The following is a 23,098-nucleotide window of genomic DNA, read 5'->3' as shown; positions in this document are numbered from 1 at the left end:
TGATCTCACCTGTGTTCTTGTCTTAGGCTGGTTTGGGGGGAACCTCTCATTCTTCGCTAGTTGTCTAACTTTTAAGATACTGAGATGCATGAGGAATTTTATTAGTTCAGTCTTTCTGAAAAAGTCTCTCTAGGAGCTTCTAATATGCTTCAACATGTTCTCTATGCCTGGTGTAGTATCATCCTTGGGTATCCCACCACCATCATCAGGGGATTTCCTTCATCTCTCTCCTGTGCTGAATCTCATTTTCTGCATTGTATGTCTTCATTTTGCTTGGTTTATGCCCTTATTTTTAGGAAGTACATCCTCTAGCTTCTTGAGAAAGGCTATATGGGAGGTAGTTTTTGAGACCGTGTACCACTAAAAATGTCTTCATTTTATCCTTAGGTTTGACTAATAGTTTATTTGGAGCCAGAATTTTAGGTTGGAAATTTCTTTCAGAATTTTGAAGGCACTGCTTCTGTTGACATTCAAAGCTATTGTGATTCTTATTCGTTGGTATTTGACCTGCCCTTTTTCTTTGGAAACATGGCAGATCTTCTCTTTGACCCTGAAATTTCATCACGTGTTTTGGCAGAGGTTTTTTTCATTCACTGTGTTCTTTCAGTCTTAAACCTGAAGTTCTTCAGGACAGGAAAAATTTCATGGAATACTCTGATTTCTTCTCTCTTCTTTCGTTTTGGAACTCTGGGAGATTGGATAGTGGGCCTCCTGGGCTGTTAATTTTCTTAACTTTTTTCCTCTAATATTTCCATTTCTTTTTGTTTGATTTTCTGAGAAATTTCTTCAACTTTATATTCTAAACCTTCTATTGAATTATTCAGCTATGCTCTCACATTATTTTCTAAGAGCGCTTGTTGTTTTTTGACAGCATTTTTTATTATCCTACTTGATTCATAGTTGCAACATCTTTCTCAAGACATTTTACTTTTGACACTTGCTTCACCCTGCACAGTCTGCTTCCTCTAAGTGCTTTCTCCCCAAGTGCTGTCTCTCTTTCATGTTAGAGGCTCTCCTCAAATGTTTTAGAACTCTTGGGTGTTTAATCATTTTTAATAGTATAGGACTGGAAGACTAACCACACGCTCTGCATGCGTGGGGTGGTGGGCATGTCAACTATGGTTTTCACTGTATGGGTATCCAGCTGAGCAGTTTAGCCAGGACAACTCTGATGTCAAGATCTCTTTAGGTCTTTCCACTTGCACTGGCCAGACGGCACAGAGAAGGAGGATATTGGTCTTTGTATCCAGTATTATAAGCATTTCCTGTTTTGAGTATGCTTCCCTGTCATCTATGGTATCCAGTGTCCTTCAGTCCAGAGGCCCCATTTAACATACCCAAAATAAATAGCCACACACTTATTGAAATCATATCATATGTGCATTTTAAAGGACAATACTTTACATTTTCATTTGCATAAAATTTTATTGTTTGTATATTGCATAGTGAAAAGAACAGAGTCACAAGACTCATGGTCTGGCTCAACCGCTAACTTGCTGTGTGAATTGGGTAAGTCTCTTAACCTTGGTTAAACCCTTATTTCCTCATCTGAAAAATGGAGATGATAATACCTATTGTACAGAACTGCAAGACTGAATGAGATAGGTATACTGTTTTCCTCGCAAGTAACTGCTCAAAATAAATCTGTAGTCTGCTACTGCTGATCCCGGTTCATCATCTCAATGCTAACTGTTCTCTTAATGCATTAAGACAACAGGTACAGGGTAACACATTAATTTGAATACTAACAAAAGCAAAAGAAAAGCAAACTCAAGAATGGCCCTAACCTTTCTTATTTTTGGAATACTGGTTTTTATAATACTTATTTAAACTATCCTATAAGGAATTCAATTTCATTTAAAGATTTTTTTTTTTAAACATACACAGAATGAAGACCTACATATGTGAAAAACCCAACACGACGCACACAGTTGCTTTACAGTTCCCTCTGGTAGAGTATAAGTAAAATACACGTCACGGGCAGTTAAATACTTTCCCCTACATTAGGGATGATAATATATATGAAGAGTAAGTTCTTATGCATTATCCCCAATGTAAAACAAAATCACAGGTGTATTATACTGCTTGTCAAGAATACATACACACGGTGGCCACATCTAGACACAGACACCCCTTCTAACTATATTTCAGTATCTTCTGTATGACTCTCTACAACTATTTGTAGTTGAAAACACAAAACTCCCTTTTAAGGCAATTCTGGATGATACTGAATTACAAAATACTTGTGTTAAACACAATTGCATGTATGCATTGAACCTCCAAAGTACTACTCTTAAAAGGTAAACAAAATTTTTATACAATATAAAAAAATTTAAGCTGCTCTGTAACCCTCCTTTGCTAAAAGTTAGATACATTACACCACTCCAGCAAGAGATTAATAAATAAGGATTAAATATTCTATTTTACAAAAACATACAGAATGGCCAATGTAAAAGTGAAAGGCTTATAATTTCTTTATCAAATTATGTTCATTAAGAAGGAATAAAACATGGTAAAAAAATGAAAAAACTGTCACTAAATTTATCTCTCTGAAGATAATCACATGAGTTATCTAAAAATATCATGGCACCCTTGTTACAAACATTATTTTTTTTTTAAAAAGACTGTGTTTCCTGGAACTAGAGGACTATTTGTCTGATAGCTTTTATTAAGCAAACTTGATATAACCACCACACAGTGGCAAGAGATAGAATAGCTGTTTCCAGCTACAGAAAATATTGAATTCTCCCTTAAAGTACAGATCATCTGACATATAACCCATAACAGTTAAAGCAAATCATAGTGTAGTTTGTACTGAATTTCCTTAAGATATTTTTGCTTTCAATGGAATATGTTCATTTTCCTGTCATCTGAGATCAGTTTCTGTTGCTTAGTAACTATTTTCATGTCCAGCCAAGATGTAAAGATTGCTGTGTGCAGTAGGATTTTCTGTTGGCCTACTTTCCAAAACGACAACCCTGCAATTAAATCAAAACAGAAGGCTTGTTTAAGAGTAAAAACAGAGACTGCATCCTTCAAATACTAACATCTTACCAGGAAAGAATATCATTGTTCACATTCTCTTAAGACTACATAAGATCACTGATGCACAAATTCAGCTTTATGTTTTATAGCTTAAAAACAAAACTGAATAAATTGATGAATTTATGAATACAAAATGTTGAAAACATTTCTGGATAGTCTCATTATCTTATTCCAACTAAAAACAAATTTGCTTCCTCATATAAGCCAAGAAAAGGTATAATAAAGCTTTAGGATACACACTAAAGGAAGAGGTGGAAGAAGGCTGAGGGAATAGAACAAGATTCTGAAAGACACCCATCCAAACTGTTCTTCAGTTCTTCAAGGTATTTGAAAATAAATAGTTAAAAAAAGTATGAAATGGGGCCTCTCTTGTCTTTGGAACAAGAGCAGGGAAAGAGTTCAATCAAAGGACCAATAAGAAGAAAAATCAAAAAAGTGCCATATCATAGGATTTATACTGTGGGGAAGACAGGTTTAGAAAAAAATTTAAAATAATATACCCATGCAGAGAAAAAGGTCCAGAAGGGGAAACTGCATAAATACTTTATATTTTTCTAGTGTATGAAGTTTATACAACTAACATATTACTTTTGTAATGAAAACAATAAAATAGTAATGTATACTTTATATTATGCATTATAGGGAAAATAAAATTACCTATAATCCAACTGTCCAGAGTTAACCATTATTAATATTTTGACATACTTAGGTTTTTTTCCCTAGACACAAATATCTATCTTTAAACAACAATTTTTTAAACTACCTTAAAAATTAAGACAAAACAAAAACTTTGGGTAAGATATAGATCTTAAAATCAAGGAGGTGCCCAAGTAAGAAGATAACCAGAACGAAGCAATAAGCTAAAAAGAGCAGTTTTTTTTAGGGCAAACAGTGACAGAGAACGGAGAAACAATACAGACAAAGAAGGGACTAGTTGCAGGAGGAAATTCTGGGGGGAGGGGTGGAAGGAGAGAAGTCAGGAGAAGGGGCTTCGGGTACCCCCCTCTAGTAAGCAGAATTCTCCCACACCAAGTCTCATTCAAAGGCTCTTTGCAGCAGGATCATCGGACGATCCACAGTTCTTCTGTCAGCCCTTCCTGCGGAAGCAAAGAGCCTCCCATTCTGGAATCACTTACCGGCTGGTCCCCAATTCTTTCTCTCTCTTTCTTGCAAGACTAATTGCTAAGTTGCATGCTCTGTGGGTCTCCCTTTTCTACTCACTAAGGTAGTCACCATTAAAAAAAAATCCTTTATCTCCTTACAAAAGTCTCTTTAAAATTTTTATGGAGTCATAACTCCATTTCCCTCCTTTCCTTAAGTGTCTAAATATTTAAGCAATGATTCTGTGATTAGAGGTTCTCAATTCTTGCCCAGGATGAATGCATACTACTATAGCCAATTCTGCTGCAGTAACAACTTTTGTAAGTTTAGGAAGTAATGTGTATTTTATTAGTTGTAGAGGTAGACTTTATAGACTTTGGAGAACAAAAGCTACTGAATTTTTTTCATAAGATGGCACAGTTTTGGAACTTGTCTTTCATTTTAATCAGAGAGACCACATAATTCTTTCTAATTTAGATTGACCTCAGAAAGTGAGTAGAATATCTTCTGAGACAAAGCACATGTCAAGAGGTGCATATTCTGTCGGATTTATATAGTAATGGTTAATAGAAGGTAACACGCCAGGAAGAAATGATGAAAACAAAGAAGCCTGAAGTATGTCATGGTACTAGGGACATCAGCACCTATCTGTATTAACATTTTTTGTCTTGGCTGAGTGTAACCATCTCGAGAACCACAGTCTTCATACTGACAAAAGACTGCTTCATCGACTAATTAAAATATCATTCTCCCTCTCAATAAAGATACGGGGAAATTTCTCTAAGTTGCTGAGCCCTCTGAGTTTTGTTTGAAACACAGTCACAGGCTGATAGTATAATTAAGAACACAACCACTGAACTCCTTTGGTAATTAAAGTAAAACAACCAAACTATTACCTGTCTGATCCTAGTAAGCGGAAAACTCTTGTTTCATCTGAAATCTCCTGGGTAACCTATGAGAGAAAATACCTATCAGTAATACCTTAGTCCCCATATTATTTAAATAATAATTTAAAAATCATTTTGATAGAGCAATTATTTATTTATTTATTTATTTTTAAAGATTTTATTTATTTATTTTTTCCCCCCAAAGCCCCAGTAGATAGTTGTATGTCATAGTTGCACATCCTTCTAGTTGCTGTATGTGGGACGCGGCCTCAGCATGGCTGGAGAAGTGGTGTGTCAGTGCGCGCCCGGGATCCGAACCCGGGCCACCAGCAGCGGAGTGCACGCACCTAACCGCCAAGCCACGGGGCCGGCCCATAGAGCAATTATTAAACAATAATTTTTGATAGACTCAATTCCTCAAATGAAATTTTACTAAGTTTTTTTTGACTGCCTATTAGCAGAAATAAACCAACATTTATGGAACATCTGGTATGGGTCAGGTACTTTCCTTAGAAGAACTCTCTGTGATATTATTATAATTTCCATATTATTGCAGAAAAAACTAAGGCTCAGAGGTTAAGTAACTTGCTGAAGGTCACACAACTGGTAGACCCTAAGATGTGAATCTGGGTTTGCTGACTGCAGGGCCCCTGCTCTTTCCTTTATATCCCAGTGCAGATGCTCGAGGGGGCACCCCATGGCCCACCTGGTGTCGGCTGAGTTGTGGGGGATGCCCCCATGCCAGTGTCTTACATCAGTGCATCTCTGGTGTTCCTCTGCTCTGTTTTCTCCAAAGCTGTAGAAGGAGGTACTCAGCCATGCGCAGGTACTATTCCAAAGTGTGGGGAGTGTATACCCCTGGGGGCAACCCTTACCCAACAGGCAGAGCAGTTCGTGTATAAATGCACCAGCCTCCCCACCTTCAAAGGAGTCAATGCTGAGGTGTGTTCTACATCGGTCCTTACCGGTCCCTATGGGATTAAGTCTTGGTTGCCCATAGTGGGAACAGTTTATTAATGTGCTCTTTATTGGCTTTTTACCCCTCTCCATCTTATATTCCTCACTCCATCACCTGTCTTCTGGGATCTACTCCCAAATAAACTACCTGCACCTGAGTCCTTGTCTTAAGGTCAGCTTTTGAAGGAACCCAAACTATGAAAGTGCGGATATAAAATAAGTGTAAAAATATCCTGTTATCAGTGAATTTGCAGTCTAGCTGGGAAGACGGAATTAATAAACTTGAATCAGAAAATATTTTAGGTGCTGTACCAGGTGGAGCTAATTTTCAGAGTATTAAGTTCAGAAATGTTCCAATCATTGTGGACTGGAGTGGCTGAATATTACTTACGACATTAGAGCTTGGCCCAAATTGAAGGATGAGAACATAAGCGGAAAGAAAGAGGTAAGCAAGATGAGTTAAAAATAGGAAACAGAATTTGCACTTGAGACTGAACAACGGGTATCATCTATAGATTTCTAACCACAGGAGTGACACAAGGAAAACAGCATCTAAGGACAATTAATCTTATGGCAGTAAGTAGGACTGTAGGCTTTATAAAGTGCAGGGACCTGGTGACATTTAGTGACATGGGTCAGTAACTAGAAAACTGACATATTCAAAGACAGCTGATTTATGTCATTTTCTCTTGGAAGCATTCTAATTCTGCATTCATATAAGAGGTGGAAACAGTTACATACAAATAAGAGTGTGGATAAAACCAAAGGCAATTCAAATAGAAGATTTTAAGCTTTAAAAGAAATCCACAAATTTGTGAGGCGCTGGTGTACAAAAATTACTCAGGTACTCACACAAATGGGAAATGGCTGTTAGTACTGTCTTAACTATAGCCATGTGCACATAGCGATGTTTGGGTCAATGATGGACTGCATATACGATGATGGTCCCATAAAATTAGTACCATATAACGTAGGTGTGTAGTAGGCTGTATCATCTAGGTTTGTGTAAGTACACGCTACGATGTTCACACAACGATGAAATCGCCTAATGATGCATTTCTTAGAACGTATGCCTGTTGTTAAGCAACGCGTGACTGTATCAGGATTCATCTTTCAAGTCCCATCTCCTGCATGAAATGTATCCTGATTATCTCAGCTAGAAGTGATTTTTGGAGACCCTTCAAATCCAGCCTCTGGCGCACTGATAGCTATGTAACTCTGGGCAAGTTACTTAACCACTCTGAGCCTGTAAAAATGAGAATATGAATAGTCCCTAACCCTACTGGATTATTAGCCTTAAATAAGCTCATATTTGTGAGGTGCCAGGACACAGATATTACAGGGTTGATATTATTTATAATCCTACTTCATTGTGTCTTACAGTGCTGTAATAATAGCATCTTGTATGCAGTCTGTACTCAATAAATATTTACTAAATGAGTTGATTTTCTTAGATATTCCTTAGTCCTGTGATCCAATATATATTAATTTAGAATTTTAAATATAATATTAAAAAAAGCTACACATTTATAGATTATGGAAAAGTCTTATTAAATTTAGAAAAGTTTAGCAAGCTTAGCAACCACATTTACAAATTACAGATCAGAGGACTGAAATTGTGTAAACTCATGTTTGACAATTCCTGGTGGCCACCGAGAATTATAAAATAAATACAAAACTGAACATTATTTGAAGGGAAAATATTAGCCATTTTGCTCTATCAGTTCATAGCATTAAAGGCACTAAACAGGAATGTAGGTTAAGAGAGAAAATGCATAAAATGAACGTTTTAACATTTAAGATCTTTAGTGGGAATCACTAGAGGTAATCTGAGAAACCTTACCTCATCTGATTTGAAGCTTTTACCCTGCATTCCATGTTTCCAGAAAGCCAGCACGCTGTCTTGAAGGCATACTAAAAAAGATGAGGGAGAACCGAAGCTCAGATGAAGCAGAGTAACTCATACGTTCTCCTCAACTCTTGTTAATAAATGAAAATGTAAGGCTATTTAAGTGCTTGTGCAAAATCTCACTGTCCAGATCACTAGTTCCCAACATTTCTGTGGCTGAGGCATGCCCAAGCTCACATCATTTATTGAGGCAGAGTCATAAGTTTTCAAAGATATATACAACAGGCATTCATTCAAACAGGGCTAACTTCTGACAAGCTGGAGATCAGTATAGTAATTTCTCTATCATACACTATCTTTTGTCTTAGATGAATAAAATAATAAAAACATATATAATTGGTTTTTTGGATAATAAATGGTCATTTAAATATTGTCATATATTTAGAAGTAGCTATTAAGGACGCATCTTTTCTTTATGTTCACATTTTCCCTATTACAAAATTAATTTTTAAAAATAAACCTGTCTCACAATCCAAACTTTAACCCCACATTGAACATTTATCACCTGGGAGCCAACGCTTACTCGGAGGGGCTGTCAGTTACAGCATGCACTGCTGTGGCCCAAGCCCAGCCTCCTCAGGCCTCCAGAGCCCTCTGGGCCTTTGCCCTGGCTTCGCAGGATCCGCTGCCCACACGAGGAGTCACAGATTTGAGCCATGCTTGCTGCCTTCCAATGTTTTTGGATTCAGGAGTGACCATGACCCCAAAGTGTGGTCACCACATGGCATGACATAGCCTCTCCTGCCCTCCTCTCATCTCCCATGCTCCCAGGTGGCCTGAAGGTCCAGGAAGGAAACCTGTTCTTGCTGTGCCTTGTCCATCTCTGTGTCCTGCTTGGTGCCAAGCACAGGCCGGGGCCCTCTGAGGCACCCATGTGGGGCCACTTAACAGTTCAGAAGCAGAGTGGGCAAGCCCCCTAGATGGGGGAGGAGTGAGGCCTGTGGGCCTTTCCTGGCAGGGGTCTGGGGCCATTAAAGCGCAGTGTGGGTAGGAGAAAGAAGGAGGGAGAGAACCATGTGATTGTTGGAGAGTAGCCATATGCCCTACACCAGTAAAGACGATGGGAGAAACTTACTACATTTCTCACTAGAATACTGACTCTGTAAAAAGTTAATGTAAGAATGTTCTGGAACCATAATTTAGCTCAATAAAAATACAAGTATTTTACAATAACAAATCACACAAGTTTCACTAACTGTGACAAATAAAAACTCAGCTATTGGTTTTATTTTTAAAAGGTGATTTAAAGGGACTCTTTTTACCCTAGAAGATCCTTGTAATTATTCCAAGGTTCACCGGCAAGGAGAGATGGTAGCCTAGGAGGAACAAACTTTTACGTAACAATTAAAATTCCCTAAAAAGTCTGGGACATATGAAAAAGTTGAGGTATCAGTGTGTTTCAATTAAAATGAAAGAGGAACTAAAGGTCTATATGTCAGAATCTCTACTGAAAATATTAAATCTTAGAAACTGGCATGTAATATCCAGCATATAAAGGAGTAAAAAAAGAAACTAGTTCCAGAAAGTTTAGGTTTTCTGCTTCAATAAATTAAATTTTCCAATCATAAGCAAATTATTTTTATGTAAGATGTTTACACAGAGGGATGAAGATACTTTGCAATAGGGCAAAACTTCAGTTGAGAAACCATTAAAATATTAAAAAATAAAAAACTTTCTAAATAATACAAAACATGTTTTTAAAAGTATATACATTTCATTATAAAATACACATATTTTTTATGGCCCAAATAAAAAATTGCCAACTTGTTTTAACTACTTTTGACTTATGGAAGAATCACATCATAAATCATTCAGAATGTTTCCAGCCATGGTATTTTTTTCATAAGTTCTATCACCCCTAGGGAAAATACTTACTGACATGTAATGAACGAGGATGCAAACAATAATAAAATATAATAATTTTTATAAAACCAATGAGTATCACAGAGTAAAACACTCATTGACAAGGAAGCACATTAAAATGGCATATTAGTTTCCAAGTCCAGTGGGAAACTAGTTATTTATATATAAAATAGACCTAAAAGCAATAACCATCAACACACACCAACCAGAATCTTTTTTTGTTTTGTTTTGTTTTTTGTGAGGAAGATCGGCCCTGAGCTAACATCGCCAAATCCTCCTCTTTTTGCTGAGGAAGACTGGCCGTGGGCTAACACCCATGCCCATCTTCCTCCACTTTATATGGGACGCCGCCACAGCATGGCTTGACAAGCTGTGCGTCGGCGCGCGCCCAGGATCCGAACTGGCGAACCCCGGGCCGCCGCAGCAGAGCGCGCGCACTTAACCGCTTGCGCCACCAGGCTGGCCCCCAACCAGAATCTTATAGGACAGAATTATAGCATATCTAACACCACTGATCACGTCACACAAATACCTTCACGATTTGGAAAGAATTGGGAGAAGTATAATTCACTTGATGCAGCAAAGGGAATAATGAACAGAAATTTTAAAAATTATTTCAAGTTTCAAATATTCAGGAAACTACAATAAAAGATTTATTATGGTCTAGACCTGCACTGTCCAATATGATAGCAACTAGCCCCATGTGCCTATTTACATTAAAATTTAAATTAATTAAAATAATTAAAATGTAGCACTACTCATATTTCAAGTACTTAACAGGTGTGGTTAATGATTACTGTATTTAAGAACATAGAGAACATTCTGTATCAAAGAAACTTCTATGAGGCAGTGCTGGTCTCGACAACCTTAAGTACAGAATGAACAAAAAACCAAGTATTCTAAACGCATTATTAAAAAAGGAGACTTACCTACAGATTCAATGCGAAAATCAAAACTTAGCTCAGAGGCCAGTTTCTTACTTGATTTTAGTTTTCCTTGTAGATTTACAATTTTTACAAATTCTTAAAAAAAGAAAAAACAAGTCAAGACTGAAAATGCAAATTTGCTAAAATAAATGTAAATTGATATGTGAATTTTATTTTACCTGAATATAGAACAATATTTTTAATAAAGTTCAACTATTTATCTTCATTCAAGCATGCCCGTGAGAAACTGTCATTAACATGTTTTATAAGATATACTATAAGAGTGCCTCCTTTGGTAAATGGCAATTCCACTGCTATTTTTTTCTTTTTTATAGAGTATATATTGAACATTTACATTTTCATATTTTAAGAAGTACAGTGTTTTTTTAAAAGTGGCTGCCCTGGTGCCCAAACACTGAGCAGTAAGAGTTGATTTTTACCTTACCGATTACACAGCACATGGTAAGTAATATTTGCAGTCCCTCATGACCTCAGTATATGAATACTCGACTACAGATGTAGGTCCACGGGGCAGCAAACAGTGCTCTCCAGGGTCACAACTTCTTTCTAAGTAAACTCTGGGGTGGTGAGTCTACATAAGTAATTCTGCTTACCTTCCATGGATTTGTTTTTTAATTTAACCCTCTAAGCTCTGACCTGGAAGATTCCTTCTCTCTGCCCTGCTTTCTCACTTGTCCACCTGATTTGTGATTACAGCTTATCTCCACTGCTGCTTACTAAAACCAATTTACTAAAAACTGCTTGCTGTCAACCGTATAGTTGACAACTCATTTTTGAAGTCTTACACTGCTCCCTTAAAAAAAAAAATGCAATAAAGTCAACTTTCCATTTACCTTGAATAACTGGGAAATGGAGGGCCTAGTTAATCAAAGGTTTTAAAATATTTTGATAAAATACATAAACCAACAAAACGAAAACTAAGCACAATTTATTTTCCTTGGATGACTCAGAAGGTATTTAGGGATTTAACGTTAAAGGTTCAACATCATTAAAATTAAATTCTGATTATCTGATTATTTGGTTAATCAGTACAGAACTTTCTACTTATTTGGGTAAAAAAGAATTGATCGAATTCACTTAAGGGTAACCAAATAACAGTTTAATCCTGTCAGTATTCAAAGAATCAAAAATCCTTCAAGAAGGGTGATGGGCAAATGAAACACTGGGTTTTGGTTTACTTATGTATAATATTAGATGATCTTTAAGATCCTATAAGGTAAATCCACTAGCGAACCCTTCAGAGAACAGAAATTAGGACAGAAATAAGGCAAATTCAGCAGTGGAACAATTTTAAAAATAACCCTGAACACCTATGGGCAGCTCTAGTAATTTAAAAAATACTGGAATGGATGAAACATAGCAAACATTGCCAATTAAGTATAACTCCAAGTCTGGGTGAATTTCACCTTGTAGGATTCATTGCATAAAAATAAAGGGGGTTTTAAGAACAAGAGTACTTCGTTTGCAAAACTGAAATAAAACCTGTTGTTCAAGTTTTTTTTGCCTCTCTACTGCTTACAGTACAACCCACTTCTATCAATAACATCTCTCCTTGCATCAGAAGAATCACAACTGGCAGATGAAGGTGTCAAATCTATCTGTGCATCAGAATCTCACTCTGACATGATTCCAAAAGCTTACGTTATATGACTCTAAGTGACCACATTAGCATAGCCTTCTGTTTTTTCATTAATTATAATGAGGTATGAAAAAAACTCTCAGAACAGGTTTATACAGAATTTTACCCCAAGGTTATGGTGAACTGTTCTAATACAATGTTTCCAAGTAGGTCAAAGAAAATAAAGCAAAAAGTCACAGAGGATAGTATTGACAAACAGATCACTATATCTCTAGCCAATTTAGGTTATTCATCAATAAAACAAGGCCACTTAAGACGGAAAAATGAAAATCTTGAATTATAGTTCAATAGAATCAATTCCATGCAAAGATCTGTTATATCAAGTAGCATACTCAGAATAAACTTTAAAATAGTACTTACTATCTAAACACACTAAAACGGTATCTCTCTCCAACTGTGTTACGTGAATGGAATCTAACTGTTGGCTGCCTTAGGGGGAAAAAAACAAGGTTACAGTTACACAACATACTTTAAAAACTAGAGCTTAGAAAAGAAACACAAATTCTGACTTTCTCTGTGATTTAAAACTAGTCTTTGAAATTTAACACAGAAATTATATTTTGTAATGGTATGTTATCTTTTCAAAAAATGTATGTAGGTCAATTTAGGAGAACAAACGTTAAGTCCTAAGCATGGCTAACTGAGCTGAGAAAAGTTAATATTACATTTAAATAACAGCACTGCTAGTTCTGGAAAGGTGAATTACAAAAATAAAATGAAGAAAGGGTGAATATGGGTAAGGAAGTAAGATGCATGCTACACAGCAACTAGATTCTGCTCTGCATTCTACAGGAGCCAATGGGAAGGTCAGTTAGGTGATTACAGCATCCCTGTAGTTCAGAAAAAGCAAAAGGATTCACGAAACTGATCAGAGAGAAATTTTCCTGGTGTTGGGGGTTTGTGTGTAGGACACTGAGTAACATAATGGACAATATTGTCAACCTCATCTTTGCAGGAAGCAACTTTCATTACTTTGCTGATATTCAGAGGGCTGCTTCTTTTAACATCTGCTAATAGATGTGATGACATTTTTGCAAAACATTTTTGGTAAAAATTCATTTTAGGCACTCAGATTGCTTGAATGGTCTAGCTGAATCTAATAAAATATTTTAGATTATTTAGAGCAGTCATTCTTAACTACATCTCTTTGGGAAGCCTATGGATCCTCTCCCTTAAAAACTGCACATGTGAACATTAACACAAAATTTTATATATTATTTTGGGGTGTTTGTGGACCTTCCAAAGCCCATACATAGTGAAGAATCCAGATCTACAAAATTGATAAACTGTTGGTTCCTCAGGCAACACTCCAAAAAACAGTTTTTCTCAGTAAATCTACATTCATGCATTTATTTAATAAATATTTATTGAGTGCTGGGGACTTGCTAAGCACCATCCTTGGAGATAACGACACTGTAATAATAAATGAGACTAAGACTAAAAGAATCTTGGAATAGCAGTTCATTTTAACTGTTAAAACTGCTGCCAGTTCAAGGCCTGGCCTCAACAGTGAACACTGCTGGGAGGCGGGTTAACCACCATTTGTGAAGGTGGAGAAGCCTAGTCAGGACACCCTCTGCCTGAGGGTGATTTGAACGATTATCCTCAGGTGGAGTCCCGGTTCTCCTCAGGAAGCAATTTTGGGTCTGCCTTAATTTTAGCTTAGAAAATGTCAAAAGCAGGTAGAAGAGTATGCCTCAGGAATTAAAAAACAAACCAAACAATGACAAAAGCCTCACCAGCACCCCCCAAATTCACGAGAGGACTCACTGAATGGCTAGCCTTGAGCACTGTAACCTCCTAATATAAATGCAGAAGAAAGTGGCTACATACACACATTAGATAATTGTATGAAATGACTCGCTTTATATTACTATTGTATACTAACCAGTGAAAAAGTTGGGGCTGTCGGCCAAAAATGATCTTGGTTTCTAAATAAATTGACTTATAAACCTTCTTTTTAGCAGTAACTACATAACAGGAACATGTTTCTATTTGGGCTGCTTATATTTCATGATAATTAAACAATGTGATTTGCACCTTTCTGTTAGCTATACCAAGAGGGTATGCATCTAACTCAACCAAAAGCATTAAACAATAAATAAAAAGAAAGGTGGGGGCCGGCCCAGTGGTGCAAGCGGTTAAGTGCACGAGCTCCGCTGTGGCAGCCCGGGGTTCGCCGGTTCAGATCCCAGGCGCACACCAATGCACTGCTTGTCAAGCCATGCTGTGGCGGCATCCCACGTAGAGTGGAGGAAGATGGGCACGGATGTTAGCCCAGGGCCAGTCTTCCTCAGCAAAAAAAGAGGAGGACTGGCAGATGTTAGCACAGGGCTGATCTCCTCACACACACAAAAAAAGAAAGGTGGGGTGCAGGTAGAGGTGGGAGGGTACAGAGTACATTTCTATTTTATTCTACTGGAAATTACGAATAGATCCATAAAGAGAGTGATCATAGTCCAGTGCATGCTGGAACAGGCTCGTACTCGCTTCTTAAATTTTCAGGAATTTTGTGAGCTGGATGACATTGGATTGCTAGTTTGAAACTGGCCATGCTGGGAGTGTTTATACCACAGAAATAGGCAACTGCTACTAACCAGGCTTCTCTGCACCCCACAAGCCTGTTGTTAAACATTTCCCAGGACACCACTAGTTCGTACTGATTCTTATTCTGAAAGTGACATTAGTGTGGTTTTATGTGAACTTCAACAGCTGGAGTGTATAAAGAGTTCTTGTAATTTAGCCTATAAAGGACCAAAAGCCAAAGATATTTAATAAGAAGAATCAAACTTACGATACTTGTCACAGACAAAGTGATAACGAATGATTTAACAGTGTCAGTAATGAAATCACTATAACTAGAACTTGCTTGATTCATATGTAAAAATGGCTTGATAAACCTGGGGTTACAAATGATCAAATAATACATTAGCAAACAATAAACTGGCAAAACGAAGACCCTCATCATTTCATTTATTATGTAGATTTTTTTTTTTTTGTGAGGAAGATCAGCCCTGAGGTAACATCCATGCCAATCCTCCTCTTTTTGCTGAGGAACACTGGCCCTGAGCTAACAACCGTGCCCATCTTCCTCCACTTTATGTGGGATGCTGCCACAGCATGGCCTGACAAGCAGTGCTTCGGTGTGCGCCCGGGATCCAAACCCAGGCCACCAGCAGCAGAGCTCGCGCACTTAACCGCTATGCCACGGGGCCGGCCCCTGTTATATAGATTTTAAAAATGAATTCTTGATTGATTTGTTCTGATTTTAAAGTTCGAGAATAAACTTTCCAGCCTTTTCAGAGGTTTCACTGAGACATATTTGATAAAACCCTAGGCTGAGGAACCATTCTCAGCAAGTGCAAGAGAGATTTCCCTGTATCTTTAAATGGCAAAGCTGGGAGGCCACACAGGAGAAGCTTCTATCAAGTCTGTAAAGCACTTGAACTCAATGATTCTAAGAAGTGTGGGGGGAAAAATACCCAAGAAAAAAAAGTAAATCTCTTTGTTTAAGAAGCTGATAAAATCTGAAAACTTAATTATTTAGTAAGTCTAAAGATTAACTGATAACAACTAAGACCTTTAAATGTCAGGAATTATTAAAATTTTTCTTGGTAAAATAACTCGTATCAATTTGCCTCAGGCAAACAGAGATCATAAAGTACATGTACATGATCCCCTGGGCTTGTGTGGGAAACTACGTTCTGAATCTTTACTTGAATGAGCCCACGCTGGCTGAAATGATTCTGCTTCTTTTATAAGCAAAAGCATCAATATTTTAACATAAGGTAAAAAAAAAACTTACCTGCACCAATTTCTGTAAACCATGAAGATGCAGAGTTCAAGTTGATTGTCTCAAACTGAACAACCTGATTTGGTTCAGTGCCCTTGCTAATAGCTACACAGACCATAGGGTACTCCTGTTCTGGTATCACCAGCATTTCAAAAACATTCAAAGGACTTGGCAAAGGAAAATCGAAGTGCTGCAAAAATAAACAACAGCAGTATAACTTAGAAACAACTCCCCATTCATATGGTTGAATAAAGTCAACAGAAAGGCTTTCATTTTCTTGACTGATCTAATGCTAAAAAAGGACTATGGGGCTGGCCCAGTGGCGTAGCGGTTAAGTGCACATGCTCCACTGAGGCGGCCCAGGGTTCACTGGTTTGGATCCTGGGCACACACCGACGCACCGATTGTCAGGCCATGCTGAGGCGGCATCCCATATAAAGTGGAGGAAGATGGGCACGGATGTTAGCCCAGGGCTGGTCTTCCTCAGCAAAAAAAAAAAAAAAAAAAGAGGAAGATTGGCATTGATGTTAGCTCAGGGCTGATCTTCCTCACAAAAAAATTAAAAAAAGACTACCTCTAAAATGATCAAGATAAGGATGAGTTTTCTTTTTTTCTTTTGTGAGGAAGATCAGCCCCAAGCTAACATCCGTGCTCATCCTCCTCTTTTTGCTGAGGAAGACCGGCTCTGAGCTAACATCTATTGCCAATCCTTCTCCTTTTTTTTTCCCCAAAGCCCCAGTAGATAGTTGTATGTCATAGTTCCAGATCCTTCTAGTTGCTGTATGTGGGATGCGGCCTCAGCATGGCCGGAGAAGCGGTGCGTCGGTGCGCGCCCAGCATCCGAACCAGGGCCACCAGTAGCGGAGCGTGCACTTAACCGCTAAGCCACGGGGCCGGCCCAAGGATGAGTTTTCTATAAAAATATGTTTTAGAGAATTGGCCATATTCATCTTTATGGCTGTGATGCTTCTGGAAGTTTATTAATATAAGTTAAAGAGGAAATCTTAACAAGAACAAAAACTTCCCTAAACCAAATAAACACCTATAAATAACTACAAACGTACTGACCCTGGAGAGTGGCAATGGGAACTTACAAATGTTAGCTTCAGTTATACACTAGTGTTTTCTAAAGAAGAAAAATGTAAACAAAGTAATATATACCTTTATCAACATGAATTTCTGCATTGGCTCATACCACTGAAGTAAAACAATTCCAGACTGTAAAGCTCCACAGAGGTATTTATGTCCTGTGTAAGGGTTTTTGACTGGAAAGAAACAAAACAGACACCTCAAAACATTGAGAACCTTTACATGAAAACATAGTTTAGTAAAAGCATCACCTGAGCTATACTCACCTAAAAGTGAACTCAGCTTTCTTAATACAGGCAGTGCTGATACATGAGGAAAATAATGCGATATGGCCTGCCATCGACAGCAAAATATGGATGGAAAAGGAAACTATTTGGACGGATTATTGAGCTGGTAAAGGCAATTACTGTTTCTGTTCACCAGGATGTAAGAGTGGGCAGAAGTAAAGGAAGATCACGTCTTTTGGATTTTTATCCTATCCTTTTTACTTTCCTATCTCAATCTTCAATTATATACATCTACTTCTAAACATCTTTAACAGACTAGGTTCTTAAGAAAACACAGAAACTTTTTACAAGAACAATGTTTTTTTTGTATGTGTGTGAGGAAGATCAGCCCTGAGCTAACATCCATGCCAATCCTCCTCTTTTTGCTGAGGAAGACTGGCCCTGGGCTAACATCTGTGCCCATCTTCCTCCACTTTATATGGGACGCCGCCACAGCATGGCCTGCCAAGCAGTGCATCAGTGCGTGCCCGGGATCCTAACCCGGGCCACCAACAGCGAAGCGCACGTACTTAACTGCTGCGCCACGGGGCTGGCCCCCAAGAACAATGTTTTAAGCTCTAAAACACCTAAATTAATAATGCAACTTGAAGAGCTGCTTCCTAAGTAAGCTGACTGAAAGAATGAATTCCACAAGATAGTCTAGAAGGCAGCTGAAATCTATGATTTCCTTTTTGGTACAGTAGTTTAAAGCTGTCCACTTAAGACAGATGAAAATAACTAATTGTTTTACATCTTACTAAAGATGTGACTTCCTTGACTCAAATTTACAAAAACTCACATTGGTCTTTCCTTCTCCCCAATTTGACTCCCATCAACTATAATGTATCTTTATTATAAGAGTAGTTATTTGCAATAAGCTCTATCCTAACATGTTTATGAGTTTCTATCTTAGATTGTGAGCTTCTACACCTTACTTGAGTCACAGATCTTAGGCATCTGATAATAGATATAGACCTGATTCTCCCTAGAAGAATGCTCACAAAGTTTGCTTATAACTAGAGAGCATGCTGTGGAACTACGTAGCCCGAAGATCAATGTGTAAGCTCACTGATTAAACAAAGAGAATAAACAGAAAGTTAAGAGCCCAAGACGTGAAGTCATGGACTGGATCTGATCCAGGTTCTGTCACTTATTAGTGACGTAACAAGTATCATGGGGTTGTTTTAGGGTTGAGTGACATAGGATAATTATATAGCCCAGAATTTAACCCTACCCAAAAAGAGGTCCAGCCTTTGTCCTCCCTTCTGGGAGGTGATCCTAAGCCTCAGGAATGTCATGCCTGATAGGAGTGCCTTTGTGTGCCTGGGGCTTTGGGTTACTAGATAGTCTAACAATATGGTTCGAAGTAGGGGCTGGCAACACTGGATAGTCTTAGGGTGGGGGATAGTCATGCCAGAAAGACCAACAATGTGATTTAGGTTGGGGGCTTTGGATCATACATCAGTTGACCTCCAGAGGGACTGGATACTGAGATCAGCCATGTGGGCAATCAATCATGCCTACATGATGGAGCCCTAATAAAAACTCGACACTGAGGTTGGAGTAAGCTTCCCTGGCTGGCAATGCTCGATGCGTACTGCCACACATCACTGCCAGAAAAGTAACGCTGCCCATTACTCCATGGGGAGAGAACAGAAGCTCTATGTTTGGTACTTTGCCTGGACTCTGTCCTATGCCCTTCTTCCCTTAGCTAATTTTAATCTATATCCTTTCCCTGTAATAAACCATAACCATGAGCATAACCACTTTCAGTGAGTTCTGTGAGTCCTCCTAGCAAACTGTTGAACATGAGAGGGATTTTGGGAACCCCCAAACTTGCAATTGGTATCAGAAGTGAGGGTGGTGTTGTGTGGACTGTTCCCTCTAACTTTATAGTTGGCTAAACTCCTGCAATAATAATGTTCACAAAGCACTAAGAAGTAACTGTTAAATAAATGAAAGGTAGTATATTAGCAGAGATATAGCCTCAGGGACTATGTTAGAAAACTCTAGGAACGTTATGCTCTGAGAAAGCATTAGGCTATTACCTCCAAGCATTTTTATGCCATATCATGCCATATACATTCTTGTGCTTTAATGGCCCCTTAACTTCTTATTAAAAACAAATATAAAGCCTATTGATACTATAAGACTCTTCACATAATTTTAAAGTTGTTAAAAGTTCTAACCATCCCGTTTGAGAAACAGCATTTACTCACCTATGCAACATTTGTGGCAGCCTTTTGTATCAGGAATCTTTGTTGTTAAAGCGAACTTTCTGAAAACATAGGACAATATAAATGTACTCTACTGCAGTGGTTCCCAGTGATCTGTGAATCAGGTGCATCAGAACCAGTCAAGGAGCTTTAAAAAAAACTGTCTTGGACTCTGACCCCAAACTATCTGATTTCATGGGACTAAGGCAGGGCCTGGGAATCTGTAATAAAACTTCTACAGGTGACCCTCATGGACGGTCACACTAAGGAAACACTGTCCTTTTAATTCTAGATGACATGCACTTTAGTGCAAACTACCTTAAGACAAAGGATATTTTTTAGTGGGCAAGGAATACTAGCTGTTTTAAAAACAGACACTCTCAACAGAATCAAAACATTTTGTACCTTGGTAGTATGCGGTCTGGAAACCTATGAGTTTGAATATGGGCAGCTAATCCTGGTTTTTTGGCTTGTTCAAACAAAGCTATAAGATTATGAGAGTAGAGTTGAAAGGTTTTTCCTATAAAAGAGAAACAAGTTACTTTTATTAGAATCATTCACAGCAGAGAAATACAATTTTCAAGTAAAAGAAAATGTAATTACCTTCTAAAATGAGAAGTCCAGAAATGTTCAAAGAGCCAAGCAAAATAGAAAAACACATACAAAAAAACAAACAAAAAACCCAGTTAATACTATTTTGAAAGATAATAGGTAAAATGAGCTTTAAGAAAGTAGATAATTGTGTTTCCTAATACATAAATTAGGTATATTCTGACTAACAGGTGATCTGGGCAGAATACATGCAAACCTTAATGAAGCCAGCATAGAAAGAGAAATTGTTAAACATCACTGTATAATAGATTGAGTTACAATGATGCCCATGTGATTATTTTAGTATAACATGGAAAATTCTATAAAACTGTATTACATTATCTTTCTGGGACAGATCTATTTATCAGTAGTTTATCAAATTACCTTGGATTAAAACTGATTGTGAATGAAGTCTTAAATACAACAGGCTGAAATACTAAGAAAAGCAAAGCAAACTAATATTATATGCCATAATACAAGGATAATAGGGCTACAGTTTCCATATAATCGAAACCACAGCTGTGTTAAGCAGGGATAGAGATGGTAAACACTTTCTGATTCCTTATCATACGTGGTATGGTACTAGAACAACACAAAAGAGCACTTATTTTACTATTACAAAACATAAATATATATAGTCTTATCCTCAACAAAATTCTATTTTCTCAGAATGCAAACATTCTGCCTAACACTATCCCCCCCCTTCCTCTCTCCACTCCCTCTACATACACAGCCAGCTACCTCGCTAGCTACACGTACACGTACACGTGCACATCCACACACACGCAGACCCCTAAACAGAATGACATCTTCTCCTACTGAGCTCTGCTACCTGTCTTCATTCAGTTTTATGGGTCATTTTAACTAGAGTATGGAAAGAACTAATTATAGGCTAACTTTTCCCTGCTTTCCTGCAGTTATTTTATAATTATATAAGATGTACTCTGTGTGGTTTTTAAGTGTATTTCCAAAGGCAGGTATCAGTAGGGATGAAAACTGTGAGTCAGAAGAAAGTGATTTCATACAGTTCAGAGTCGTTAACACAAACAAACAGAATTGGGTTTAAGTTTATTTTCATAATAGTAATATTTTATATTACTATTTTGTTAAACAAAAGTAAAAAAATTGGGGGGAAGCATAATTAAAATCAAAGAGATTAAGTACTCTTTCAAGGACTCCAGCTTTTCAGAAGCTATTTATGTACAATCAAATAATATGCTTTTTGTAAACACTGTCATCAGCTAAAATATACAAATTTGTGAAGAACGTCTATCACGTGTTGGTTAGTGGAAGAGTTATACACACACACATACACACACTTAAATTATGAAAATGGCATTTCTTACATTAGGCCACAATTCATAAAGATCTATCTATCAGTGAGCAAACTTCTATATCAGCACTGATGCTTTAAAGCATAAGTAGCTGAAAGGTATAGTTAATACTGAAAAGCCTGACAGTACAGTAAATAAGAGCCGGGATATAATCCTCACATTATCTATTGAGATACCAAGCATGAGAGAGTATGAAAGAAAAGAACTGAAAAAAATGTAAGAAATTCTAAAATAATTTAATTATTCAAAGTGGAGAAAGGGGTGGATTTTAACAGGGTTGCTATTTTAATAGCTGATAGCATTAGGATTAATCAGGGACAGAGAGAAATAATTAACTATCTTGTACTCTACTATCAGAATGAAAGCAAGCAGCAAACTCTGGGTAGCCGCTTAAATCTAAAATGTAAAAAAACAGGTTTTGGTACGTGAGAATTGAAAAAACAATGCCTAAAACACCACCCACTCGCTCACCCCAACAACAACCAAAAAAGAAAAACACAAAAAACAAAATTAGTATAGGTTGCTCTGGAACCCACTTGTTTATAAGATTTTAAAGTATCAGTCCAAGATAGTTAATATGTGGTCCAGAACGACATGAATTCTGCCAGGAAACATCTGTATAAGTCTTCATAGTACACTAAGCACTTGGGATATCATCTCATTTAATCCTCACAGCAACTTTGTGAGGCTGTTATTGTCACCATCATCCTCATCTTACCATTAATTAAACTAAGGCTAAGAGAAGGTGACTGGCTCAAGATCACAGAGAAAGGAAGCAGCTAGAACCTCTGATTCTTTCCCTTCAACTATTAATTCTCAACGGAGGGCAGGAATGGTGACGGTGACAGTGGAGGAGTCTGACTGGCGGGAAGGCCTCAGGTGACAATCACTGTGATATTCCTCAGGTGTTTAGATCCTGGGCAGGTTTGGGAAGTGCTATCTTAACTGAAGACAGGGTCCCTTCTCAAAGTTTCTTCCCATTCTAAGTTGGCAGAAAACACCTGCGAATCTCAAAGTTACTCTACTAGATTCTAATTACCCAGAATAACAAACATTAAAAAATAATGTATATTAAAATTACATTTCTCTGCTTGTCTATGGTTTATTTTTCATATGATTTTCATCATATACATACCTGATAATGACATTAAAGTATTATTGATAACATAGAGCCAAGTACATTTCCGTGGAAATAACTATAAAGAAAAAAAAAGAAGATACTTAAAACTCTCCAATTTTCATTCCCTTATCCTTAACCTCAAATTCCAACAGTTAGAAATAGTATAAAAATAACTATTTTCTATCTTTCAGTAAATTACCAAAACCTTATGGAAAAAAAAAACTTGCAACACGAACACGTAAAGAGTACAATTTCACCCCTTTAAATATTACACCATAAAAATTAAAACTGAGGCCCACATAAACTGTTTTAAAATTAAGATATTTCTTTTATTCACTTTA

The 23,098-nt window shown here is 37.4% G+C and overlaps 1 protein-coding gene across 1 annotated transcript in view; it reads right to left on the bottom strand.

Annotated features, from left to right (window-relative positions):
* Nucleotides 1-1,367: 1,367 nt before the first annotated feature.
* Nucleotides 1,368-23,098, bottom strand: part of MAP4K5 (mitogen-activated protein kinase kinase kinase kinase 5) — a 115,988-nt gene continuing 94,257 nt past the window's right edge. Inside the window, exons 22-31 of the mRNA XM_058540600.1 lie at nt 22,773-22,833; nt 20,118-20,232; nt 19,716-19,774; nt 17,303-17,406; nt 16,154-16,331; nt 12,709-12,777; nt 10,692-10,784; nt 7,834-7,904; nt 5,043-5,098; nt 1,368-2,978 (exon numbers count right to left, since the gene is read on the bottom strand). Coding sequence (XP_058396583.1) covers nt 2,891-2,978; nt 5,043-5,098; nt 7,834-7,904; nt 10,692-10,784; nt 12,709-12,777; nt 16,154-16,331; nt 17,303-17,406; nt 19,716-19,774; nt 20,118-20,232; nt 22,773-22,833 — 894 coding nt within the window. The 3' untranslated portion in view covers nt 1,368-2,890. The remainder of the gene's footprint in view (nt 2,979-5,042; nt 5,099-7,833; nt 7,905-10,691; nt 10,785-12,708; nt 12,778-16,153; nt 16,332-17,302; nt 17,407-19,715; nt 19,775-20,117; nt 20,233-22,772; nt 22,834-23,098) is intronic.

The sequence above is a fragment of the Diceros bicornis genome, chromosome 5, assembly GCF_020826845.1.
Source record: "Diceros bicornis minor isolate mBicDic1 chromosome 5, mDicBic1.mat.cur, whole genome shotgun sequence".
In the NCBI taxonomy this organism is placed as follows: domain Eukaryota; kingdom Metazoa; phylum Chordata; class Mammalia; order Perissodactyla; family Rhinocerotidae; genus Diceros; species Diceros bicornis.
Note: the sequence above shows the minus strand (reverse complement) of the source record. Positions and strands in the feature narration are given on the sequence as shown.